Genomic DNA, 27,872 nt, shown 5'->3' with positions numbered 1-27,872 from the left:
AAGGAGTGTTTCCAGTTACAGAACAGGAAATCTTGTTAAAACTGGCACCGCAGACAGTGATTTGTCTGAGATTCTTCTGAATGGCTTGTCTAAAAGCTACTTTGAGCATATAGTTATATAACCAACTCATAAGGACAATGTTTTAGACTACCTAGTAGTTAACAGACCCAAACATTTTGATCACTTAACAGAGAAAGGCATCAGTGAGTTAAAAATGTTAAGAAAGATATGAACATGTTTTTCCTCAGCAACAGTGACAGGAAGAAAGTTGCAAAGTACACCTCTAAGGATAACGATGTTGAATACAAATTGATCAAATTCAAAATTATCATATACCTTAAGCCGCATGTGCCACGCAGAGGGTTGTGAAGAATAGGAAAGACCCACTGTGGTTCAATAGTTGTGTTAGAAATTTTTTACAAAAGCAAAAGGAAATTGTCACAGATTTAAGCAAAGTCAAAGTACAGCTGACAAACAAATGCTGAATAAACCAAAACATACAAAGGAGATCAATGCAAAAGCATTCATTGAATTTGAATGTAAGATTTTACCAACAAATCTTACTAAAATCCTAATACATTTTGATTGTATGTTCAGTCTCTAAACGCATTAAAATCATCCATTACATCAATTGGTGACCATACAGGGCCAAAACATGACAGGGAGATGGCCAAAATACTGAATTTGGTCTTCCATCTTCCAAACACTGCATGAATGCAGAACTGGCAGATACTGAGATAAATGAACTAAGGTCACTCACCACAGGCATGGCATCTGGAGCAGATGAGATAACTATGAGGTTCTATAGAGATTATGTGAAAGAAATATTTCCCTGTTTATCAGACATTTATCATAGATCCCTGGAGCAGCCAAGGGTACCTAGCAATTGGGAAAAACTGAAGATCACTTCCATTCTCAAGACTGCACATAACTGTAGGCCTATATCACTGATGTCTATATGTCATACAATTATAGCACATTTTATGCTCATGCATTATGACAGTACTGAAGAGCAAAAACCTCCTCTATAAAAATCAACATGAATCAGGAGGACGTCCTCATCAGGGAAAACAAAACTGGCATTTTACTGATTGTAGCATGGAATGTTAGATATCATAGATAGGCATATATGTTTGAGAATTTAAAAAGGGGAATGGATAGATTGAAGTTAGATATAGTGGGAATTAGTCAAATGCAATGGCCTGAAGAACAGGCTTCTGGTCAGATCTGTACAGGGTTTAAACACAGAATCAAATAGGAGTAATGCAGAAGTAGGCCTAATAATAAATAAGAAAATAGTAATGTGGGTAAACTACTGTGAACAGAAAAGTGAATACATTACTGTAGCCAAACAGATATGAAGCAAACACCCACCACAGTACTATGAGTTTGTATGCCCACTAGCTCCACAGACAAAGAAGATATTGAAGGAATGTATGATGAGATAAAGAAAATTATTCAGATTATTCAGGGATATAAAGTTTTATTGTGATGAGTAACTCGAATTCAGCAATAGGGAAAGACAGAGCAGGAGAAATAATAGAAAAATATTGGGGTAAGAAATGAAAAAGGAAGCCACCTGGTACAATTCTGCAAAGGGTATTATTTAATCATCGCTGACACTTGGTTTATAAATTGTGACAGCGTGTTGTGTATGTGGAAGAGATACAGGGACAATGAGGTTTCAAACTAATTATACAGTGATAAGACAGACATCATGAAACCAGAGTTTAAACTGTAAGATATTTACAGGGACAGATGTGGACTATGAGCATAATTTTTGAACAACAGATTAAAACTGAAGAAATTGCAAAACAGTAGGAAATTAAGGATATGGGACCTGGACAAGTTGAAAGAACAAGAGATTGATGAGAATTTCAGAGGGAGCATTAAGCACAATAGATTGAAAGAGGGGAAAACAATACAAGAGAAGATCAATTGATAGTTTTGGGAGATGAAATAGTAAAGGCAGAAGAGGATCACATATGTGAGAATAAAAGGCCAAGTAGATATTCTTAGGTGACACTGAATTTAACTGACAAAAGGAGGAAACATAAAAATGTAGCAAATGAAGCAACTGAAAGAGAACAAAGACAGCTAAAAAATGGGTCCGACACAAATGCAAACTCGCTAAGCAAGAAGGACTACAGTACCAATGTAAGAGTGTACAAACATTTGTCACTAGGGGAAAGATAGATGCTGTGTATAAGAAAAATAAAGAGATCTTTGGAAAAACAGAAGCAGCTGTATGAACATTAAGATGACAGGCGAGTACTAACAAAAGAAGGGAAAGCAGAAAGTTGGATGAAATACATAGAGGGTCCACATAAGCTAAACAGACTTGAGGACAATAAGCTAAACAAACTTATGGAAAATATTATACAAAATGAAAAAGAAGTAGGTGAAGATGAAATGAAAGATGTTGGCAAGTGGGGTATACTTAGCCCTCGTGAGGTCAACTGAAGAGCTACTTGACTGAGAAATAATGGTGCCTGTCAAAAAACAGATTATGGCAGGGAGAGTGATGTGCTGACCATATGCTCCTCCATATCCACATCCAGTGACGTCTATTAGCTGAGGATGACACAGCAGTCGGTAGGTACTGTTGGGCCTTCTGTGGCCTGTTCAGATAGAGAGAAAGAGAGAGAGAGAGAGAGAGAGAGAGAGAGAGAGAGAGAGAGAGAGAAGTGCACAATTAAGCTGGTGACATAATAAAGACCAGTCAATGAACACCATAAAGGTTGTGTACAGGAAACAATTTGTGTAGTCTCACATTTTTGTACAGTGATAGGAGGGAATGCCATGAACCACATACTAAAAATCCTGACCATTTGTGGTTGAGTGTGGGGGTGGTTATGTGGCCCATTTGAAGATCACTTTCATACAAAAATTTATTCCCGTTCAAAATTAAACTGCAATAAATTTTCTTACAAAAATGCTTTATTCATTGATTCTCTGGCAGTAATTGTTAGCGCTTAGAGAGCATGAGAACAGAAAAATCTAGTGCGAAGTGCACGCGATGAAATTTAGGTCGTTTTTGTAGACCAATCTGATGTACTTTCCCTATGTGGCAGACCACAAGTACCCTATATAATAATGTTCATCCTGACTTCCTCTGCAACAATGTGGTACATTGTAAACCATCATTGTTTACACCCTGTATAACAAACTTCTTGCAAAACTGGAGAAAAAGGAAAATTTGAAGTTTTTAATAGCATATCAATATCAGTTTCATTAGAGATACATCATTAGCTCTGGTGTCCCACTTTACATTGCTGACAATCCAGACACGTCTGCGCCCACTTCCAACAGTCTCTCTTAATTCCTGGCCACACAAAATGCTCTGCCATTAATTTTACACTCGCTCGGGGTCCTGGATGAGCCAAATCATGTAACCCTTCAAATACTTCCCAGTGCAAACTCTCTGGCACAAAAGGTCTAGGCCGTCCCTGTGAGGTATCACACCATAACTGTGTTGTCTCACCTTCCGGACACAGTTTTTTTTAACTTCAGCCCGGTGGACGTGCTCTGCCAAAAAACTTGCAGTTGTGCACCATCCTTCTGCTCTCTCACCATTGTAGCATAGTTCACTGAATACTTTATTGCCACAACTCGTGAGAAGTAATCTGCCACCATATTCTCTGCCCCATTAATATGTCGTAAATCAGTAGTGAACTGCGTTATATATTCCAGTAGCCTGAATTGTTTATGTGACAAAGTATCCGTACACTTGCAGAATGCAAATAGTGAGCGGTTTGTGATCTGTAAACAATGTAAATGGTCTGGCTTCCACGTAAGGCTGGAAATACCTGATGGCTTCATAAGCAGCCAGCAGCCCTCTATCATACGCACTCGAATTCCGCTGTGGGTCTGTGAGTTTCATGGAGAAGAATCCTAAAGGCTGCCAGTGACCAGCAGTCCACCGATGCAACACCACCTGACTTGCGTCAACAACAATAGCTAGCTTCACATCTTTCTCTGGGTGAGCTAGTAAAACCGCTTGCTTTAGGCTTTCTTTGATCCGCTCGAACACGCGCTACATGCTTGCTGTCCATTGTGGCTTCTGATTTTTCCCGGTGTTTGTGCCCGCCAAAGCCTCTGTGAGTGGTGCTTGTAGAGCCGCAGCCCCTGGCAGATGTTTGCAGTAAAAATTTAAAACATCTAGGAACCTCCGCAACTGTTGCAAATCTAATGGGCGAGGCATCTGCTGTATAACGTCCACCTTCTCCTCCAAAGGACGGATGCCAGCTGCTGAGACTGTGTGACCCAGGTAAGTCACCCGATCTTTACGCAAACTGCATTTGGTATCATTCACCACTACACCATAAGTACGTAGCGTCTCGAAAACTGTCCAGAGGTGCTCTTCATGCAGGGCTGCTGTTGCTGAGAACACCAGTATATCGTCTAAATATGCGAAAGTGAAATCTAGCCCTTGCAGCACCTCATCGATGAAATGTTTCCATGTCTGTGCAGTGTTTTTTAAACCAAATGGCATGCGTAAAAACTCGAAAAGACCGAAAGGCGTAGTGACTGCTGTCTTTGGTATGTCACTGTCAGCCACCGGTATTTGGTGGTATGCTTTTTTACAGTCGACTACACTGAAACATTCAGCTCCAGCCAATTTATTTCTAAAGTTGTGAATGTTAGGAACTGGATACCGATCAGGTATCGTACAGGCATTCAACAACCTATAATCACCACAAGGTCTCCAACTTCCATCTTTCTTCCACACTAAACGTAAAGGCGAGGCCCATGCACTATCAGATCTTCGTGTCACTCCCATTTCCAACATCTCTTCAAACTCAGTTTTTGTGTCTGCAAATCTGTCTGGGGCCAACCTTCTCAGTCTGAGGGAGACCGGAGGCCCTGGCACGGTGTTTATGGGGTGAACTGTATGATGGGCCACCCTGGCTATCGGCTGCACTGACGGTTCTCTAAGGCAGCATACTTCTGTCACTCCAACCGAACCATGTACCTTCTCTGTGATCATTCCTACATGACCATGCATCACCTCTTTGCCCCTTCTAAGCTGTGATAACTGAATGTCCACTGCCATACCGAATGCATATAGAAAATCTGCTCCTAATATGCACTCTGCCACATATGCAATGACAAAAGTCCAATGACAAATAATACTAGGTCCTAAATTCACTTCTTTGACACAACTGTCATACGTCATTATGGGCTGTTTATTTGCAGCCTTGAGGCAAAATGATGTGCTGTCACTGAGGGAAGTACATTTCCCCTTTGGCCACGTACTGACATCAGACCCCGTGTCTATCAAATAATAATACGAAGTCGTCACATCCCGAACATAAAGTCACAGAGATACCATTAATAAAGAAACATCTGTACTTACAGTCTCCATGTTATTTATGCGGCAAGTGTGACTGCATGGTAGAATGCACTTTGAGGCTCGCTCCCCAAATCGTCGATGATACCAACACAACTGCTTCTTCTCAGCATCTCCGCTGTCCTTATGTGTCGGCAGGACCTCCGAACCAGTAGCTCTCAATGCCTCCATCTGCCTCTGCATCCCGTCTAGCTGCTCCATGAGTTTTTGAAGTTGTGTACCAGTAATAGTGCATCGCTGCTTATTAATCGCTGCCGCTTCGTATTCTTCCGTTGTTGCCTCCACCTTTGCTATACTGAGAGACTTTGTTGGTTCAAGCATTGCATGAACCCTGTCGGCAAGTTGGGGTAGTGTTTGTATATTGTATCCATCATTCGCTGCCACAGCTGCTCTTACTGCAGACAGAAGCTGTGCTGCCCAAATGGAATGAAGTGTAATGTTCGAAAATTCATTTTCCGTCATGATTCCACGCAAATCCCTCCAGTATTCAGAGGGAGTTCTGTCACCTCTATGTTCACCTCACAACACCTGGCAGCTTCTTTGACCTAGCGGTTTAGTAAGACGGTTTATTAAAAAGCCCTTCAATGTTGTATATTGCTGGGTTTCCGGTGGCTGTCTAATTATCTCTCCAACCAATATCGCTGCCCTGGCATGCAGACTGTTTGCCGCTATCATGAACTTTTCCCCGTTGTCAGTTACCCGATCATGCATGAATACCAGTCCTAACATGGAGAACCAAAGTTCCAGTTTATCGGCCAGGAAAGGCGGTGGGTGTACTTTCATGCATTGTCCCAGCGATCCTCCTCTCGTATACGTGTTCCGGCCGCGGATTTTGTCCTGGTAATATCACTGTCCTGCTCCGCTGAATCCATTTCGTGGTGTTGAACATCATTCCATAACTCCTGAACCTGACCGCACAACGTACCCTACCAGTGTACTGATCGTGCTGTAGAGCTTCTGCCGTTTGGCATATGTTGTAGTGTACCTTCGTTGTCCTTCTCCTCTGCCTCTTGCCATACATGTTCTTTCGACTTTGGGGTCACCACTTTGCAGCCACCGAGCCAGACATTGACATAGAACAACTAAGACAAAACAAACACAAAGCAAAGAGTAAATGATTATGTGCACACTAGAGTCTTTGCCGCTGCCCCTGTACTGTGTACATGCAACTATTTGTCTGCGTGCTCCCACAATAGCATATCAATATCAATTTCATTAGAGATACATTATTAGCTTTGGTGGACAATGGCAGAGTGTAACTAGACCATCTATTATACCAAGGCTCACATGAAATTATTTATGAAAAACCATGAAAATCTAAATCAGGAGAGTCAAATGGGGATATCTATGTATTGTACAGGTGTCAGAAGTAATGTCCTAGTCACAATGGGAGAGTAGGGTGTCAGAACAGAGAGTTTCGAGATAAAAGAGTAAGATTAAGTAAGCTTTGACTATATTCTGGAAATATGGGTAAGATAAGGGCTTGTCAAGGCCTGACTGTGAGGGCGTCCAGCAGTCTGGGTAATAGATGAATATAGGTATGGGAAGAGGGACAGAAGGTGGTTCACATTTGAACTAGAAGGAGGCGGTCCAGGAGAGCAGAAATGGGCAGACAGTGAGAATCCATCTGCACGGGCTGAATGTTGGAATCTCTGAGAGAGACTCGACTGGCCTCTGCTCCACAAGGCACTGCCAGCAACCACCACATGACCTCATTCATATAGCTCCTATTGATTGGCTGTGGTGGTGCATGCAGCTGGTTTATGCAGCAAAGTACAGAAAGTGGTGGCCTGATGCTGATGCCACAGTTCTTCTAGGCATGTAGGCATTGTGGTACCTCATATCTGTAGCAGGTCACAGCTACAAATGTGAAAGAAAACTTTTAGATTCTCAATAAAGCATTACTGAATTACTCTTGATAATCCAGACTGGCTAATATTGTTCGGATGAGAGAAACCTGCATTATGAGTGGTATCCATCTGAGACACTCTTGCAGGAATCTGTCCCAGAAACTACAGATTTTCACAATGACATGTCTATTCCCTCATACATTTCATTAGTAAAAACCAGTCTCTCATCAAAACCAACTGAAAAGGACTTTCACAGCTACCAAACAAATTCAGCCTTATGCAGAAGGGATTAAATTACTCATATGTGAAAGCTTTCAGTGGCCCACCAAGAGACATTAAAAGCCTATCTCTTGAAACATTGAAATTCATGAGAAATTTTAAGGAATACCCATTTTACTCAGCTAGTTAATTTTTTACCTTAAATGAGCATGATTAAACATATACTTTATATTTTGAAGTAAAATATGTCATATTTACTTTCATGTATCCAAATGTAACTTCAGTTTGCATGTAGTATTGGGATGTTCCATGAAGAGTACACTTCAACATACTCTTTATGTTTTGTAGTAAAATATACTGTATTTATTTCCATGTATCAACATGCAACGTCAGCTAATGTGAGGACTCACATGAATTTCTCCTCAGTGTATGTTTTGTTGTACAATATTTTTGTAAATTTTTTGTCCAAATAACTGACTGTTTTCATGTCCTAGTGACTCTGCTGTTATTGGAATCAATGGAACTTGTAATAAAATAAAAAGTAAATAGAAATAGTATAGAAGCTTACAGACAGCTTATAAAATGAACTAACCTGCATGATATGCAGAACAAGACACACCCATACCTCTGAGGACTGAAGCCACTGTCTCTGTAGTTCGACGCCTCAGACAGTAGATAATACCACACCCATCAGAAGTCTGTTATGTGTGTAGTATTAAAATGGAAAACAGATAGTAAATATCAATAGAACAAATTCTCATTTTAGTGCAAAAATGATTCAATTGCAGCCTAGCACCTGAGAAAAATGGTTCTTTTTTTTTTAAATAAAAAAAAAATCAACAAACAGCAAAAATCCAATAATAAAGTCTATACTTTGTTCCTTACCTTCTTATTAAGAGTATAACTCTCAGCTAAACTAACAGAAATGAATTTCTTTACGTCTTCATACACATTTGCTTTTTTTCTGGAAACAACTTCCAGAAATATATTTGACCTGAAGCATGGCATTCTGAATACTGCTACTGGTCTGCGAAGATTAAGAAATGAAGTGATTGCTGCCATTTCCTGTAAAATACAATCATTTATGTTAATGTGCAGACTTTTTCTGTATTTTGAAATGGGAAATGAGCTATATACAATAGATGATCTCATTAAACACACTCATTAAGGTCTTTAGTTAAAGATTGCCTTTTTCCCCAAGAAAATTTATCGGATTACAGTTTGCATTCTCATATACGTACCTGATCAGTAGCAGTTGCTGTCAGAGCAATACATGGAATGTCGGGATACATTGCACGTAGCTTTCCGAGATTCATGTAATCGGGCCGGAAACCCAGACCCCATTCATATACACAATGTGCCTCATCAATCACAATGTATGACAGTTTACTTCTATTGTATAGGGTGTCAATTATTTCCTATAACATAAAAAACATACAGATATCATAAGTTATTTATGTATGTTACATAAAGTTTAATTCAGCATAAGTAGCAAAAGTAGACCAAAAATAGTGGACAAAACTAATCCAAGCAGATGATTTAAACTGAATCTCCTGAAAACAAACACACAAATACACGGTGTCCAAAATTTTAAGTTACTTCATGACTGCTGAAACTGTTCAGGTTCAGTTGTAGTAGTACTTGTGGGATCCCTTGTGCATTACAATTTTTGATTTCCCCTGACACAATTTTTCTTTTTCTTCAGTTGACACGCATTTGTAGTTACAATCTTAACAGCAATTATGTTTCTATAGGTGCACTCTCTTTTTTTCTGCACTTGTTTGCACATCAGAAGTTAGTGTCTGCATAGAATTTTAGAGCTGGTTTCTTCATCGCTACTTATTTCAGCATACAGTAGAGATATGAGATTTCCTCTCCTCCCTGGAGAACAGTGCACACTCTACTTCATGCTGGGTAGCTCTATTAACAAACTGTGCAGATGTTTGAAAACTAGCTTGTTGTGAACGTATCACACTTTCCACAAATATTAATTCTTTATATTCTACTTATACAATAATAGTTCTGAATATTTAAAGCAAAATGTTAGGCCAGGAATAAAGGGAACCACTTTATGAGCAATAAAACTAATCTTTATAGAGTCAGGCTAAACAGATGACTTCAATGAAACTATGAAAGTGAGAGTTTACCTGAACTCTCATTTAATCTTTTCATTATAATCTTCTTGTTGCAGCATCCTTCATCCTACTACCATTTATGCAAGTCCACTGCCCCAAGGTTTATCATGCCATTGCCTATTACCATACAATTAATGCAAATTGGAGAGTCATCCACATAAATTTGATAGCTCTTGCAAGGCCTTCCACCTCCCTCTGTATCTGTTTTGAAAGCACCCATCAAATGTTCTCCTTTTCTTTTCACTATTACAAAAACATATTGATATACCACTTAAATACCATTACATTTATTATTTCAAAATATTTTCTGGAGGACTTGCCAGCCAAGTTCTCTTTATAACTTGTGTGTCAGCAATACTCACTGACCCAATAGAAACAATGATAGTGTTGAAAAGGAACAATATATTTGAAAGATGCACCCAGTTGACTCCAATTTTTGCCACTGGAGCGCAACACTGGGCGATGGGTGAGCTTTTAAGCAGGAAGTATCTAGCAGTTGGGATGGGACTAGAGGTCACAAGGAGAGGTGACAGTAGAGGATGGAGGGTCATGGGACAAGTGGTGTGTGTCAGGGGAGTCATCATACAATGAAGTGGAAAAAGGATGTGAACCGAAATGGCTTGCATACTGATTCTGATGCACTACTTTGCTAGGTGTGAGTGTATAGATAATGTTTCATTTGACTGTAGCAGCTTGTCCAGTTTTCAGTATTCTAATGGTTTTCAATACAGTGAGATTACATCACCCAAAAAGTGTCTCATTCCAATTTGAACTTTTCAGATAAGTAGTTATGAAGCAAATGAAACACCCGTTTTGTCAATGTTAAACAATGAGCCTAATACCAATACACTAACTGACCCTGTCCAAAACTGATTCCAAGTACAAAATTACCTTTATTTTGCCTTCTATACCCAGTAATTTTAAACATTATTTTGATCACATTTGCTGTTACATTGATTTTCCTCCAGTATGAGAATTTTAATTTTGTTATTTTCAACTGTGTTATTGGCAAAAATTGTGTTAGGCCCTATCTTGAAATTGGAAGGTGAATGTTCTCAGAGAATGTCATTTTTCTGTGCATTATTGCTGTCAATTGCTTAGAGAGAACTATTAAATCCTTTGGACTGGCAGAGCTTAGTGTTTTGGTTGGTTATCATATAGTTCAGTTGAGTCTTGCCACTGCCAAATGCTAAGTATTCCATTACTGTGATTTTAAGATAACTGATAGGAAAAATGGAAGTCCTATACAAAGTTACCAAAAGAGAATTTGATTCATGCAGGGAGCTTTCTGTCTGACCAAGCCTTTCTGTCTGACCAAGCCTAATACAACTGGATTTTGAGAAGTGACTCAGACAAAAACAAACTAGGAAGATTATAAATTAATATCCCATCAACAGTGACTTCATTAGAGACAAGAGCACAAGTTTATATCAGACAAAAATGGATAAGAAATTGGCTGAAGCCACAGTCTCAAGTTAATTAAGGGATCCAGGAGAAAGCGAAGTGAAAATAGTCAGGTGAGGATTTTGTTCAGGTTTACGATCTGTTCACAGAATTTAACTTATCCAGTTTAAATAAGGTTACAGTAACGACAATTTGCAATAACAGTTGTTAATATTCAGACACAAAATTAAACTCCACATACAAAATTGCTTGGTGTTCAGATAAATATCAGGTTATTATGGACTAATGCCACAGTCAATTTAATAAAAAAAAAATTACTTCAGTCCACTTTCCACTTACACATATTTACCACTGTCTTTAACTAAAGGCAAATTCTAACTTATTTTCACTGCCTATTTTATTACTTATTACCAACCAGTGCCATGGAATAAGCAGCAAGCATTCTTCTTCAAGAATATACAATAATAATAGTCATAAAAGAAGTAATAAAGTATCTTGCAGAAGCCTTTTCAAGAACTTTGGAGTTCTTCTGCTCAGATATACTCATCATTGGCATTTCTGACTGATAACTTCTGATTGTTTTTTGTGAATTTGAAATGTGCAACCACACAACTCATGACATTAAAACAATATCAACATACTGAACAACTGATAGTCCAGACAGTCAGCCCATAGTACCAGTAGAAATCCTGTCCATATTTTCATCAGTATCCATGTATGCTTTATATAACTGTTGAAAGCTCAAGAATGTAATTCTCCCCTTTAGTGCTACACTAAAGTTATTCTCAGCTTTCACTGACAGGACAGGATAATGGAAATTCCAAAATATTAAAGTAAAATCACACCTACTACTCCTATAAGTTAACTGCATATTCTGATTCAAGCATTCAACATGACATTTAATACACAGAACTTCCTCTGCCAGTCGAAACTTCACTCTTCAGAACCCACTATTAACAGAACACCAAGCCCTAGTAGCACCCGAATCAACCTCTTCACACATCGAGAGTGGAGCGCATAGTACAATTGACACTGTTCCCACTTCTTCCCGATTACAAACAATATTAAACAGCAGTGTCCAGAACTTGTGTTTTTGCCTTTCTTTTTCTTGTCAACTATATCTTTATCAGGGATAATCATAATGTTTCAATTAGAACCCAAAAAAAATCAACTTGCGTGAAACTGAGGTATGGTGATGTCATTCTCTACATATTCACCCTTCAATGTGACTCATTTTTTCCAACTTGGAATGAATTGGTGGAGACCTTAGATGTAGAATCCTGCACTTTGGCAGGTTAGGGAACAATTCCACACTGTCACATCAGATCTGCACATGACACTATCATGGACACTTCTATATGCTGATGATATGTTGCCTGTGGGAAACATGTCTGATCTCCAGTGCCAAAGCCAAGTTTGAAACAACCTACTTGTGTGATTTGGCCCGTGGCTCAGCAAAAAGAAAACTGAATATGTACACTACTGGCCATTAAAATTGCTACACCATGTAGATGACGTGCTACAGACACGAAATTTTACCGACAGGAAGAAGATGCTGTGATATGCAAATGATTAGCTTTTCAGAGCAATCACACAAGGTTGGCACCGGTGGTGACACCTACAACATGCTGACATGAGGAAAGTTTCCTACCGATTTCTCATACACAAACAGCAGTTGACCAGCATTCCCTGGTGAAACGTCGTTGTGATGCCTCGTGTAAGGAGAAGAAATGCATACCATCACATTTCCGACTTTGATAAAGGTCGGATTGTAGCTTATCGTGATTGTGGTTTATCGTATCGCGACATTGCTGCTCACGGTGGTCAAGATCCAATGACTGTTAGCAGAATATAGAATCGGTAGGTTCAGGAGGGTAATACGGAATGCCATGCTGGATCCCAACAGCCTCGTACCACTAGCAGTCGAGATGATGGGCATCTTATCTGCATGGCTGTAATGGATCATGCAGCCATGTCTCGATCCCTGAGTCAGAGACCGTGGCTGCAGTTACCCCTTGACGCTGCATCACAGACAGGAGCGCCTGCGATGGTGTATTCAACGACGAACCTGGGTGCACGAATGGGAAAACGTCATTTTTTCAGATGAATCCAGGTTCTGTTTACAGCATCATGATGGTCGCATCTGTGTTTGGTGACATCGCGGTGAACGCACATTGGAAGCATGTATTCGTCATCGCCACACAGGCATATCACCCCACATGATGGTATGGGGTGCCATTGGTTACACATCTCGGTCACCTCTTGTTCGCATTGACGGCACTTTGAACAGTGGACATTACATGTCAGATGTGTTACGACCCGTGGATCTACCTTTCATTCAATCCCTGCGAAACCCTACATTTCAGCAGGATAATGCACGACCGCATGTTGCAGGTCCTGTACGGGCCTTTCTGGATACAGAAAATGTTCGACTGCTGCCCTGGACAGCACATTCTCCAGATCTCTCACCAACTGAAAACGTCTGGTCAATGGTGGCCGAGCAACTGGCTCATTGCAATATGCCAGTCACCACTCTTGATGAACTGTGGTAGCTGCATGGGCAGCTGTACCTGTACATGCCATCCAAGCTCTGTTTGACTCAATGCCCAGACCGTTATTACGGCCAGAGGTGGTTGTTCTGGTTACTGATTTCTCAGGATCTATGCACCCAAATTGCGTGAAAATGTAAGCACATGTCAGTTCTAGTATAATGTACTTGTCCAATGAGTACCCGTTTATCAACTGCATTTCTTCTTGGTGCAGCAATTTTAATGGTCAGTAGTGTATATAAAGCACTTTTAGAAAGAAGACTCTGTGGGACTTGTAGTCTTCAACTCTGAGATGAAAGTGATTATTTGCTTCAGAGAGTGACAAAACTACTAATAATACAAAGGGAATCTAGTTGTGTGTTTGTGTAATGTAAAACAGAGTAGCAGCTACATAACTAAAAATTATTTAAAATCAATAACATATTCCAAGCAAAATTTATATTTTTCAATGTGCATGACTAATGTAAAGATGAAATAAGTTCTTCCAAAAGTAATTCATATTAGAAGAAGTACAGGATGATTTTGAAAATAATTATTTTTGTACACCGTAACTTCAAAGACTCAAAGGGAGTGGTGTACATCTGCATATTTTATGTTTGGCAAACACAGAGCCCTGAGCTTCCACTCTCGCAGGCATATGTTCAATCAGGTGCTGGAAGGTTTCTTGGGGAATGGCAGCCCATTCTTCATGGAGTGCTGCACTGAGGACGGGTATCGATTTCGGTCGGTGAGGCCTGGCATGAAATCAGTGTTCCAAAACATCTCAAAGGTGTTTTATAGAATTCAGGTCAGGACTCCGTGAAGGCCACTCCATTACAGGGATGGTATTGTCGTGTAACCATTCCACCACATTATGAACAGGTGCCCGATCATGTTGAAAGATGCAATTGCCATCTCCGGATTGCTCTTCAACAGTAAGGTGCTTAGAACATCAAAGTAGGCCTGTGCTGTGATAGTGCCATGCAAAATAACAAGGGGTGCAAGCCCCCTCAATGAAAAACACGATCACACCATAATACCACTGCCTCTGAATTTTACTGTTGACACTACACATGCTAGCAGATGACATTGACCAGGCATTCACCATACCCTTACCATGCCATCAGATATCCACATTGTGTACCGTGATTTGTCACTCCACACAATGTTCTTCCACTGTTCAATTGTCCATTGTTTACGCTCCTTACACCATGCGAGGTGTCATTTGGCATTTACCGGTGTGATGTGTGGCTTATGAGCAGCTGCTCGACCATGAAATCCAAGTTTTTTCATCTCCCACCTAACTGCCATAGTACTTGCAGTGAATCCTGATACAGTTTGGAATTCCTGTGTAATGGTCTGGATAGATGTCTGCCTATTACACATAATGACCCTCTTCAAGGTTGGCGGTCTCTGTCATTCAACAGATGAGGTCAGCCTGCATGCTTTTGTGCTTTACGTGTTCCTTTGCATTTCCACTTCATTATCACATCAGAAATAGTGGAACTAGGGATGGTTAGAAGTGTGAAAATGTCACATACAGACGTATGACATAAGTGATACCCAAACACCTGACCATGTTTGAAGTCCATGAGCTCCGTGAAGCACTCATTCTGCTCTCACATGATGCCTAATGACTACTGAGGTTGCTGATATGGAGTACCTCGCAGTAGGTGGCAGGACAATGCTCATAATATGAAAAACGAATTTTTTTTGGGTGTCCGCATACTTTTGATCACACAGTGTATCATTTTTTAATGAAGTTTGCATCTTATTGGTTAAATTTGACAAATTCTGCAAGATGATTACACTGAAGGTACTTTACATTGACATAATTGAAAGATTTATTTAGATATGTGCTTGTATAGTGAAAAAGTTGTCTTGAATTTTGAGAAGGTATATTTTAAGTGCCTTTGAGGCGAAGCATCTTTTACATTTGCTATACTTTGAATTACTGTGCTATTTGGTTTCAAAGAAGTTGCATAAACCTGAATTTTGGAAATACCTGAGGAACATTTGTAATATGTATAAAACATTCTCAGACTTGTTGCTGCATCAGTTCAGGGTAAAATCTCAAGCGTCCAATGTTTTCTACTGTCATCATCATCAGGAGCAACTGACTGCCAAAACCGGTGATGTGGTGGCCTTACATAGCCCAAGGACAGCTTCTGATTGGTCGATAGTTACATCATGTTGCCACAGATGGTGTCAACAAGTGCACTGGTAGCACCAGAATTCCTGCCATAGGATAAACAATGTGAGAAATGTCTATGGCTCTTCTCTGCATTGAGAACTTACTTCCATGCACAGCTAAGGTTATATGCACAATCACAATTGAAGGTTTTTTCACACACTCTTATTTCTACAGCATCTTTAATTATAGCATCCTAGTATGTGGGAGCCTGGGACAAAATGTTTGCTTCATTCAACAGTATTGTACTGGATGGTGAAAACTCTCAGCACTCAGATATAAATAAATGTGCATTGGCTTGCAGTACACCGAGTAGCCGAGACGTCCATCCAAGCGTTGTTGTACCACAATGGTACCAGCAGAGAGCAACTTTAAATACACTGGTACACAGAGCAAAAAAATGTTTCTGATGAAGACCACTTGGATTCCAAAATCAATCATCTGAAGTATGTGTGCTGGAAGAACGGCTATGGATCACATGATATCAAGTCAGCATTCACCAAGAAAAGGAGATGTGAAAATGTTGAACATTCACATGATGAGCCACTGACTGCATTCCTTCCCTTCTGCGATGTTACATCACACGAAAGAGGCAGAGGCCTGGGAAGATGAGGTATCAGATGTTTTTCTGACCTCCTAATAAGATAAAGCAGATGCTACACCCTCAGGATTCCTGGAATTTAAAACATCCCTTGTGAATGCAGAAGCAGTTACATTGGTCAGTCCATCAGCACCACTGTGTAGAACATCAATGGCATATTAAAAAAAATCATGAGCTGGAGAAATCTGCATTTGCTGAGCATAGCCTCACAAACAAACATAAAATACTATTCGACAAAACAAAATTATTGTCCCAGGCTGCCACATATTGGGACTCTCTAATTAAAGATGCTGTAGAAATAAGAATGTGTGAGAAAACCTTCAACTGTGATGGCAGATTTAATCTTAGTGGTTCATGGAAGTAACCTCGTGACTCCAAAAAGAACCATACATATTTGTCGCAATGTTTACGCTACAGCAGGAGCTGTGGTACCACCAGTGCACAAGTTGACACCACCTGTGACAGCATAACGTGACTAATGACCAATCAGAAGCTCTCTTTGGGCTGTATAAGACCACCACAGCAACGATTTTGACAGTCAGTTGCTCCCTATGATGAAAACGGTGGAAACTGTCGAAAGCTTGAGGTTTTATCCTGAACTGACATTGCAAGAAGTCTGAGAATGTTTTATACAACAGTGCCATCACAAAAGATATTGTTCTTGTACATTTTTAATACTCTTGTAACTGGAAAAACTGTGAGTATTGTGATGATATGATCAGGTAGATTGATAGGTATGGTTTTTTCTTCATTTAATTGATGAGACACATGAAATATATGATGTACTGTAGTATTTTGCATATGATGATTACGACAAAGTTGCTATGTGTTAGGGAACTTTATTCTGCACTGTGGTGTGCAAAGTTGGTCCTGGAGGGGGGAGAATAGGAGTGCATGTCCCTGTACCTCAGACAGTCCAATGAGTGAGAAGGCAGGGGGGGGGGGGGGGAGGGGAGGGGGGGAAGAGAGAGAGAGAGAGAGAGAGAGAGAGAGAGAGAGAGAGAGAGAGAGAGAGAGAATCTCAGCATAACCACAGTCTTTTCCTATGGGCAGCATGTAATTGTGAATTATTCAAAAAATGCAGAAAGCCTGGAATTAATATAAGTGTGAATTGTGGTGTTAGGGCTTCTTGTTTCTCTTTGTCAGAATTTATGATAAACATACAACAAACATGATGTTTATCATTTCATGATTGTGTAGCAGACAAATAAGCTATAGTGTAGGTTTTACTCACGATGCAAGTAAAGTTAAATCCGGATATCCTGATTTAGGTTTTCCGTGATTTCCCTAAATCACTTCAGGCAAATGCAGGGATGGTTCCTTTGAAAGTGCATGGTCAACTTCCTTCACCATCCTTCCCTAATCCAATGGGACCAAGGACCTCAGTGTTTGGTCCCCTCCCCCAAATCAACCAATCTTTAAACAGCTGAACAATCATCAAATATATTGTCATGACAATTCTGATTAAACTAGCCTTCAAATAACTAAAAAAAAAAATCTGCACTGAATTTGATTCACTCATATTGGGGCTGTGATGCTACAGACATACAAAGGCATATAACACATGACTTCATACAATTGGGTAGTGGAGGGGACGCCACACTTCACAAGCTGTGCTTCTCCGACAGTTACTCGTCATAACAATACTACTGATATGTGATTGAAGCCACAGATAAAAGCTAACTGAATATATTAATAAACGGACACCATTACTAATTGATGTAGAAATTTCAGAAATTCTTATGCTTCCAGGTGGCACTCTGTTTACGTAGCAATGTACAGCTATGTTTTCAACAGAGCAAAAGACCAAATTTTCAGACACAGTCTCTAGAATGGTATTACCATCTAGTCAGTATTCATACTTCTTGATCATTTGTTGAATGAAATGTCAGTAAGACTCCCCACAACTCAGCTACAAAGAACTGGACATCTACAAAAACTGCTATCACAAAATTTTAGTGATAAAGATGCAGAGAATGTTTTGCAAAATGCTGAACCATATAAAGACAATCTCTTTGTTTTGTAGCTTTGAAGGGAGAGCTAAAAATTAGGCAACAATTTAAGGAAAATATGGAAAAGTCTATAGAAGAGGCCAATAAAACAGCAACACTGCTACCAAATAGAGTCTTTTTCCAGTTGTGCTTATTTTCTGTAACAACTAGCACTGTTGAGAAATCCTTCTCAACCTTGTGCCCTATGAAGATGTATCTTCACAGCAGGATAACAGAAGATCATTTAAATGGACTGGCACTGATCTATATCTATGAAAATATTGCATCAATGATGAATGCTGAGGACGTATTGGATATCTCCTGTAGGAAACACAAGAGGAAACTTTCATTGCCTCTTACACAATAATGATGTGTGTGTATGTGTGTGTGTGTGTGTGTGTGTGTGTGTGTGTGTGTGTGTGTTTATTTTAAAATTAGACTCACAAAACCTATAAGGACATCTTCACACTTCTAATACTTGTGCCCCTTGCCCAGAAAAAAATTCTGCATCCACACCACATGGTGTGTGATGATCAATTGTGTCATGCATTATGTGCCTGCACATGGAAATAAGACGAATGTTTGTACTGTATTTACTGTGAGTCTGATGGAAATCTAAAGTATTATGCCAACTACATCTCATTAGTTTCTACTAGGACAAGTCTCGATATAAAGAAAGTTGTAGAACAGCAATATTTGGAAAATATTTTAGATAATTTGATGTTGCTCACTAGTACTGTCCTTCAGCTGAGTGATTCTAGTAACAAGTCTAAACAATTTGAGGAAAGTAAGGCTTAAGAAGGAATTTGGGCGTACTTAAAACCATACTGAAACCAGCAAACTATTTTTGATCTAAAGAGAGATGTGGGGTAGTTGTTCTGTCTGATAGAATATCAAACCATTATTTTGCTATACAGTAACTTTCTGAAAAAGTGATAAACTAAAAAAAAAAAAAGAACTACTACACTATGTGATCAAAAGTATCTGGACATCTGGCTGAAAATAACCTACAAGTTTGTGGCACCCTCCATCGGTAATGCTGGAATTCAATATGGAGTTCATCCACCCTTAGCCCTGATGACAGCTTCCTCTCTCACAGGCATACTGTAGCGGCACTAGCGTTTGGGATAGGAAAAGCCAGCTTTGGTACAACAGTTCTGAGCACGCAAGTTACAGCCAGGCGCAGGCCTGTTTACAGTGAGTTACTCTCACCAGCAGTTGTAAAGTAAAATAGAGGCCACAGGGGTGTAGAACCACCGGAAAAAGTACACGCAGCAGCTTGCATGGCGCAAGTCACAGGCAGAAGGGGCCCACTGGCCAATCTAAGTGTTATTGAGTATGTGACGCAGAGCACCACGTTTTGCAAAACAGAGGTGCACAGCCACATATACATAGGTGCCAGTTCACTAACAAAGCATTCAAGTGTGGCACCTCTCCTGGACGGTGGGGGCATGTCACACCACTGACTACACACAGCAGCAGATGGGGCGCCAGCATTCCAGTCCACAGTGGGTCGCTGGTTCGATCCTCTGAGGCTGACATGGGGTCTGTAGCCAGCCAGCGGCAGGCCACTCCACGGTTCGCTACTGCAGGCAGTCGTCTTGGCTCCCAACACGCACCAGAGATATCCAGAGCGAGGGCCGCAGATTCAGCTGCCGGATCACGGGCTCTTGTTGGCGCCAGGAGCCAAGCCACGCCAGCAGGGATGCACAGTGCAAGCCATCTAGCAGTTGTCGGCAGGCGGCGCTGAGGCAGCACAGGACGAAGACTGCTGAGTGGGCTGCCGGGGCAGCCTTGATGTCGCCATACCACCGCAGCAGTACAAGGCCGACACATTAGCATAGTGCTTGACAGGTCACTGAGGTGGCATCCTCAGCATTGCGGGACCCGATGATGCAGACTGAGGGGAACGCAGCATGTAGTTGGAAACAATAAATCACTTGGAAAGCTCGGACGAGTCTTAATACAGTGCCTTCTACCTCTTCCCACTACATTTTCTGTTGCTGTTACATTCGCTGTCGGAAGTTGCTGCTACATTTGGTGTCAGAATAGTGGATGTCGTCTGTACAGTACAACGTTCGAGCCCAGTGCCTACATTACAGTCATCACAAGATGTGGTGAGTTTTGACCAGTTTTCCTTTGAGTGTTGGACTTTTCTTTCTTTTTGTGTTTTTGAGTTTGGCTCACGGCAGGCCATTGTAGATGTTTTGCATGGGCATATTATTTTTTGTTGTAATAGTAAGTGTTAGTGTATTTGGGGCAGCAAGATTTTTTTTTTTCATGGCATTTAATTACTTTTATATTGGTTTGAGTATGATGTTATTGAGTATGATGATACTGAGGCGTAGGGAGTCAAGTTATTTTTGTACTTAATGGTTTTGTTTTGGGATTAACGGGGCATGAAAGCAACACAATGGCAGAGTCTGTAATGCAAGGTGTGTCGGAACCAGAAGCGGTACGGATTTTGTTGGAAAAGGTAGCACAGTTGACAGTGGACAATATGCAGTTGAAGAGTGAATTAACATCTAGAAGCGAGCGGGAATCCGCATCAGATCAGTCGTTGTTGCCTAGGATGCTGCAGCAGGAGATTGATCCAGCTGTCGCAAGTTTGATTATTCTGTTTTCTGGCAAGGCATCTGAGGATGTGCGACCATTTGTGGAGGACTTGGAAACTTCAGCTTAATGAATGGTTGGTCCGATGAACAGTTGTTACATGTAGCCAAGATTAATGGGTGAAGCAAAGATATATGTAAGGTGTTCTGAGGCCTTAAGAAAGGCAGGACAGTTTAAGCAGTTGAAGGAGGGGCTTTTACAAAGGTACAAGAAACAGAATAGCGCTCGGTACTTTAGGGAGAGGTAGAGTACAATGATGAAGAGACAGGGGGAGATAATAGAGAAATTTGTGGACAGAATAAGAGAAATTAACGAGTACACTTACGAGTTGGGTCAGAGCGATGAAGCGAATGGTGTTCTGTTGCAGGGGCCAAGCAAAGGGCACTTGATGTATTTTTGAGGGGGTTACTGCCACATAAATCACGGAAAGTGCATGAAGGGACTCCGAAAGATTTGTATTCGGCCATTCAGTTGGCAATCCAATGTGAGGAAATAGATGTGGCAATGGGGGTAGATGATAGACAAACAGTGTTTACAGTGGGTGTAAAATGTTATAAGTGTGGTCGTATGGGACACGTGCAGAGGCAATGTACCCATTCACCGAGGAACAGACGAAGGGGTGTAAATCAGCAGTGTGGAGGATGAGAAGTGGAGTTAGTAGAGGTGGAAATCATTAAACGACAGAGGGGGCCCAAGACTCACCTAAGGGAACTCCCGTTTAATTTCAAAGCTGCAAATACGTATGCAGGGGTGGAGTGTTCAGTGGTAGGATCCAGAGGAACTAGAATGTTTAAGATTTTGTTAGACACAGGGGCACAAGTGTCAGTAGCTACTAAGAGTTTAATGGGATGAAGGAAGTTAGGCCCACCACATTATAGGTTGCGTGGAGTGGGGGATAAGGAGGTCACACCTTTGGAGTCAGTGACAGTTGACTTTCACATAGGGAAAGTCTGATTTGATGCATGCATGGAGGTAGTACCATGGGTAAGCAAGGGCTACGACATGATCCTAGGAGTAGATTTCTTGCGTCAACATCATGCCAAAATTGACCTTGGACAACGAACTGTGTAACTTGGTGGAATGTTATTTCAGCTAGGGGAAACTGAGGTCGATGCAGAGCTGTCATGAGGGGTGTTCAACGTAATGAACAAACCAATTCAACTGCATAGATTAGCATTAAGGCTTAATTCACATGAGTGTGTGTCTGGAGACACCGGGAAGTCACTTTGGGTAATCGTGGAGTCAAATCTACCTGTGAGTACAGTATGTGTTGTTGGACCATTGGAGGATAATGAAGTTTTGGGTCCATTGGGTTTTTTTTGTCAAACGTGGTATTGTACGCATACAGGAGGGGAACAACGGGCGAGTAGTTCCCGTGAACGTGGTTAATTTTAGCACTGTAGATGTAAATTTGAGAAAAGGAGTTTTCGTAGCAAATTCAGATGTGACAGATGATACAGGCTGGTGTTTGAGAGGTAGGCGAAGCAATCAACCACTAACTGCTGGTAGAACTGCACTGTGCGACAAAATTAAGCATTTGAAAGGAGGAGAAAAGGAGTGTATGGAAGAATTGTTGTGGGAATTTAAGGATTTGTTTTTTCTGCAAGGGCCATTGCCAGCAACTCCATTAGTTCAACATAGGATACCAACAGGGAATGAAGCACCTGTTTACCATAAACCATACAGAATACCGAGATATTTGCAGACAATTGTGGAGGATTTCATTGATCAGCAGCTTGCAGACAGTATTATTGAGCATAGTAATAGTTGCTGGAGAGCAAGCATTGTTGTTGTGCCTAAAAAAATATATGGATGGAACTAAGAAATACAGGTTCTGTTGTCACTACTGATACCTCAATAATAAAACATACCCCATTCCAAACATATTAGAGACTTTGGATCACTTAGGACAGTGCCAGTACTTTTCTATGATGGATTTGACAAGTGGTTATCATCAGTTAGAGGTGGCTCCAGAGGATCGTCCAAAAACTGCATTCTCTACTCCTGGAGGCCATTACCAGTACATCAGAATGCCATTGGGTTTGAAAAACACTCCAGCAATGTTTCAGAGGTTGCTAGACAGTGTCTTGAGGGGTCTGAAACCACGGCAGTGTCTTGTCTATTTTGATGATATTATAGTGTTTTCAAGTAGTATGGAGGAACATAGACAGCCATTACAGGAAGTCTTTATGAGGTTAAGAGCAGTTCGTTTGATGATAAGTCTGGAGAAGTGTCATTTTGCATTAGAAGAAGTAAAATATTTGGGTCATACTATCAGTTAGGAAGGAGTGCCAACAGATCTGAGGTTGGTACAGGATGTAAGGGATTTTCAGGAACCGAAAACAGTTAAGGAAGTGCAGTCATTCACTGGAATTTGCAATTTCTATCAAAAGTTCGAGAAGGATTTTGCAGATTTAGCACAGCCATTGACACGATTGTTACGGACGGGTGTGAAATTTGAGTGGTGTGGCGTTTTATTTGTGTCGGCTTGACGGTGATGGTTGTCGAAGTCTGGTTGACATGAAACAGCGTCCGTAGATCCCAATGACTCAGATCTGTAACTGTTAAAAACAAACTCCTCGGTTTGTTGATTAGTTTCAGACACTATCTCCCTTAGACTGATATCAACGTATCGATGCGTAAGCAGCCCTTGTTTAAAATTGAAGCACTGGTGTTCGAAGTCGGTCGGTCTTCTTTACTTCAAACCCACAGTGACTGCAGCACTCGGTACCGCAACAACTCCCTTGATCTGAAACAGTTAACCAAATATGCTTCACGTGTTCGTGACAGGCTGATAAGCTTACGCGAACTTGATAACTGTAGTTTTTATGCCCGGTTTGCGAATGAGTGTTCAGACGCAGATAATAGGATTACTTGAATTATAAAGTCCATCATTCAAGCCAATGCCACGTCATAGTTTTGTGAGGATGTTGATTTATTAATTAATATAGTATCATCAAGGCATTGCTACAGTGTTAGTTCGATAACTAATACGACGTAATTCCAGAGATAAAATACTCTTCTGACAACATACAGAAAGCATCGTATTTCAGTGTAAACTTGCTGTTCACTGTTAATAAAATCACTAAATCACCTTTAACTTCTGTGTTATCTCCAGAAATAGTTAATTTCACAATTACACAGTAAATTTCCATTAAATGACGTAGCCAACATGAAGCACTAAGGTTATATTGGAGTTTACTGAACTTCATAATTATTTAAACCTGCACTGAAAACACACCGATGTGTCATTGAGGGTCTTGAACCTATTTGCATTAGTGATTCTGACATTGACTACAGCTTCCGACAACACAGAGCAACTGTAAGTTCTTCGTGATAGTGTGTAGCTGTTTCCTACTCAAGGCTAATAATAGAGTTTATGTCGGCGGTTGGTATATTGCTGTGCTCTCTTCTTGGGTAAATGTTATCTCTGATCGAATTATGGTCTGGGCTTGAACCTTCGTAAAGAATATATTTGGTATTTATTTAAAGTTTCAGGCTTCATATCATCTGATAGTCTTTCATTTAGTCCTTTCTTTATAATAAATGTTATTAGTTACATAGTATTCCTGTTAGTCAAATTTCCAATAATGTTAATTTTGTTGTCAGTAGCTCCCATCAATGTCAGGATAACTAATTTTGCTATTTACTTTACTACCAAAGGGCTTTCATTAGGGCTTCCATATCTGGGGTGTTACACATGCCTCCCGGACGATGAAGTGGGTACGTGACTTCCCACTTCAATGTTCCTAACCAGGTAAAGTCTCCTTTTTTTATTATTACTGTCTTAATGGCATTCACACACATACACAAACAAAAAATTGAATCATTACATTGTTCTTTTTTCATCAATACTGAACTTAGGGTTTATGTTTCTTAAATATTTCATCATTTCATTTTAATGTCACAATTATATCTTCGGTGCATTGCCACACTGCCGCTGTACCTGCACCAGACCATGCAAAGCTGCGAACATGGCCCGCTTCGATGTCAGTGCTTCTTATTGATCTACCAGGGCAAAGCTGCAACAACATCGGACCGCATATGGTTGTTCAGTGGCTGTGCTCCCATTAGACTGTACCATATGTCAACAAATCTGTCCAAAGACAGTCTTCATCACCACTGTTGAGTGTTCTGAAACATCTAAATCACTTCTTTTTTTGGACTAAGTACTACCTGACGTGAAATCACACCTCATTACCACAGTTCTTAATGTTTATCATTGTACATTGTCTCTTAGCTTAGTCAATAATGTTCATTGTAGGTATAATTAATATTTTCACTCACACACGTGTACTGTCAGTTTGTGAACACGTGCAATACTCCTCATGCTTGTACCGTTCCTTTGTTCTTATCAGTTAGTTTTTTATCATGTATCCCTGGTTCAACCATTTATATTATATTCATTTTTATTTGTCTTTTAGCATCTCAATCCTCAAAATAAGTGATTTTGTTAAGTCTATTCCCCTATTCATGAATAACTATGGTAAGATCTTTCATTGTGCTCGCGTACATAATTTAAACTCATGTCTCGTTTGTCAAATACAAACAAGTAGAGGCACATTAAATATGAAAACATCAACTGTTAACATGAGAATATCACCTAACAGTTTCTACTTAATTAAATAAAGATCAACTAATACAAATTAGTTACCATTATGGACCTGTTGCTCATAACATTTCTTAATAAATTAATTAGATATAACCCTTTCTTGTAGCAAAAACTACTTAAAACCAATTCACTGTCCACTACTTCTACATATAAAATAAAATTCACAAACAGTTTTGTAAAATATTTCTGCATTATATATCCTCCAACTATGGGTAATTAAAAGCTAAATCTTCAATTAACTAAAATATCTCTTTAACTCAATATGACGGTACACCCCTTTTATCCTATTGGTTTCTTCATCTTCTAATAGGTAGCTTCCTTCATGTGGTATCTTAAAGATTTTGTACAGTACTTCTTAAAGATTGTTCCATTTTTGATTGATTTTTATTATCTTTGAAGACTTGGGATGATTCTTCAATAGAATACTATCACCAACCTTATAAGCGATTCCTAAGCCTATCTTTTTGTCAAATTGATGTTTATGAATCTTTGCTTTATGTTGTAAATTTAAGTATACCTTCTTTATAATTTCATCACAATCCTTTGGGTCATTTTGTGTGCATGCTAAATTACCAAGTCAATTATCACTATCCTACATATGAAATAGAATTTCATTGGGCAAATATCCAGTTGACATATGTGGTAAATCGTTGTACATCTTTTCAAAATGTATAATTAATTAAATCCACCTATGGTGTTGATTCGATATATAAGTTCTTACAAATCTATTTACTTCTCGAAATACTCTTTCCATTGGGTTTCCTGACAGATTAAAGCATGCAATGAATACATGAGGAATTCCACATACCTTCATTGTTTCTTTCCATGCTTTATTCTGAAAATATGAAGTGTTATCTGAAATAAGCATTCCCAGTTTCCCTACGTTAACCAAATAGTCATCGGTACTCTTTCTCAAGATGGGTTTCACATTGGTTGTTCGTAAAGCACAAAGTTTCACATACTTTGAGAATAGTACATCATGAATATATATTTAAAATTTCCTTTGGCTATGGGAAATGGCCCACATGTATCACACGAGACTATACTCAGTGGTTTTGTCAGTATAATTGGTTGCAATACACCCTTACGACAATAATTAACAGGCTTTGCTTTTTGACAAATTTTAGGTCTTCTGAGTATCTCCTGAGCTCTCCTTAATAAACCTGGATAAAAACATTGCTGTTGTAATTTCATCACAGATTTGTGGGCTCCAAAATGTCCCCACCTATCATGCATGAACCACAGTAATGTCTCAACACACTGTGAAGGAATGCATATCTCCCAATCATCCTCTTCATTCTTTCGATAAAATAGTACATCTGATTGTAACTGGTAATGGTCACTAACATTACTATCATTTTCTTCTTTTAATTTCCTTCTATTTTTTTTCCATTTAACATCTAATTTTTGCATCTGTCCTATTCATGAACATATTTGCTTAAATTATTTCCTATACGGAAGTGTTTCAAACATCATTTCTTTGAAGTCCATTCCCCTTTCTTCTTCGCTCTCATCTACCTTTTCAATCGACAGTCTTGACAAGGTATCTACGACAACAGTATCTCTTCCCCTGACATGCTTAATGGTTATGTTATACTCCAGTAGCAAACAATGCCCAATGTGTTAATTAGCCATGCAGCATCATACTGGTCATTAGAAACGTTACCACTTTATGGTCACAATAAACTGTAATTTCTTTCCCATACACAAAATACTGAAACCTTTTAAGATCCCAAATAATTGCCAGCACTTCCAGCTCCGTGGTGCTGTACAATCTCTCACAACCGGATAAGGTTCTGCTAGCAAAGGCGATGATTTTCAATGTTTCTATATCACTCTCATCTTCCATTTGGAATAGTGTACCACCTAATCCTGTTTCAGCTGCATCCATTGCTACATACAAATCTTTATTCATTTGCGGATGTCCACACGGATAGCTGAGTGGTCAGTGTGACAGATTGCTGTCCAATGGGCCCAGGTTCGATTCCCGGTTGGGTCAGGGATTTCTCCGCTCATGGACTAGGTGTTATCCTGTCTTCATCATCATTTCATCCCCATCCAGGGCACAGGACGCCCAATGTGGCGTCGAATGTAATAAGACCTGCACCAAGGTGGCCGGACCTGCCCCACATGGGCCTCCCCGCCAATGATGCCAAACGCTCATTTCCATTTCATTTCATTTGGGGATGATGTAATAATGGAGCTTTTATCAAAGTATTTCAAATATCATCAAAAGCTTTATTACATGCTTTCATCCAGTGTCACAGAATGTTTTTCCGTAACAAACGTAACAGACAGTCTTTATTTAACAACTGCTGTGACGCAAACTTTCTAAAGAAAGAGACGAGGCCCAAGAATGACTTTAATTGCCTTTT

General features: G+C 39.9%; 1 protein-coding gene across 1 annotated transcript in view; it reads right to left on the bottom strand.

Moving 5' to 3' along the window:
• LOC124722234 (ATP-dependent DNA helicase Q5-like) overlaps window positions 1-27,872 on the bottom strand; it is a 161,310-nt gene that overhangs the window by 55,531 nt on the left and 77,907 nt on the right. The window contains exons 5-7 of the mRNA XM_047247426.1: window positions 8,664-8,840; window positions 8,308-8,487; window positions 8,015-8,120 (exon numbers count right to left, since the gene is read on the bottom strand). Of these exons, the coding sequence (XP_047103382.1) occupies window positions 8,015-8,120; window positions 8,308-8,487; window positions 8,664-8,840 (463 nt within the window). The remainder of the gene's footprint in view (window positions 1-8,014; window positions 8,121-8,307; window positions 8,488-8,663; window positions 8,841-27,872) is intronic.

The sequence above is a fragment of the Schistocerca piceifrons genome, chromosome X (genome assembly GCF_021461385.2).
Source record: "Schistocerca piceifrons isolate TAMUIC-IGC-003096 chromosome X, iqSchPice1.1, whole genome shotgun sequence".
NCBI classification, from domain to species: Eukaryota; Metazoa; Arthropoda; class Insecta; order Orthoptera; family Acrididae; genus Schistocerca; species Schistocerca piceifrons.
The sequence above is the reverse complement of the archived record's forward strand: the minus strand, read 5'-3'. Positions and strand labels throughout refer to the sequence as shown.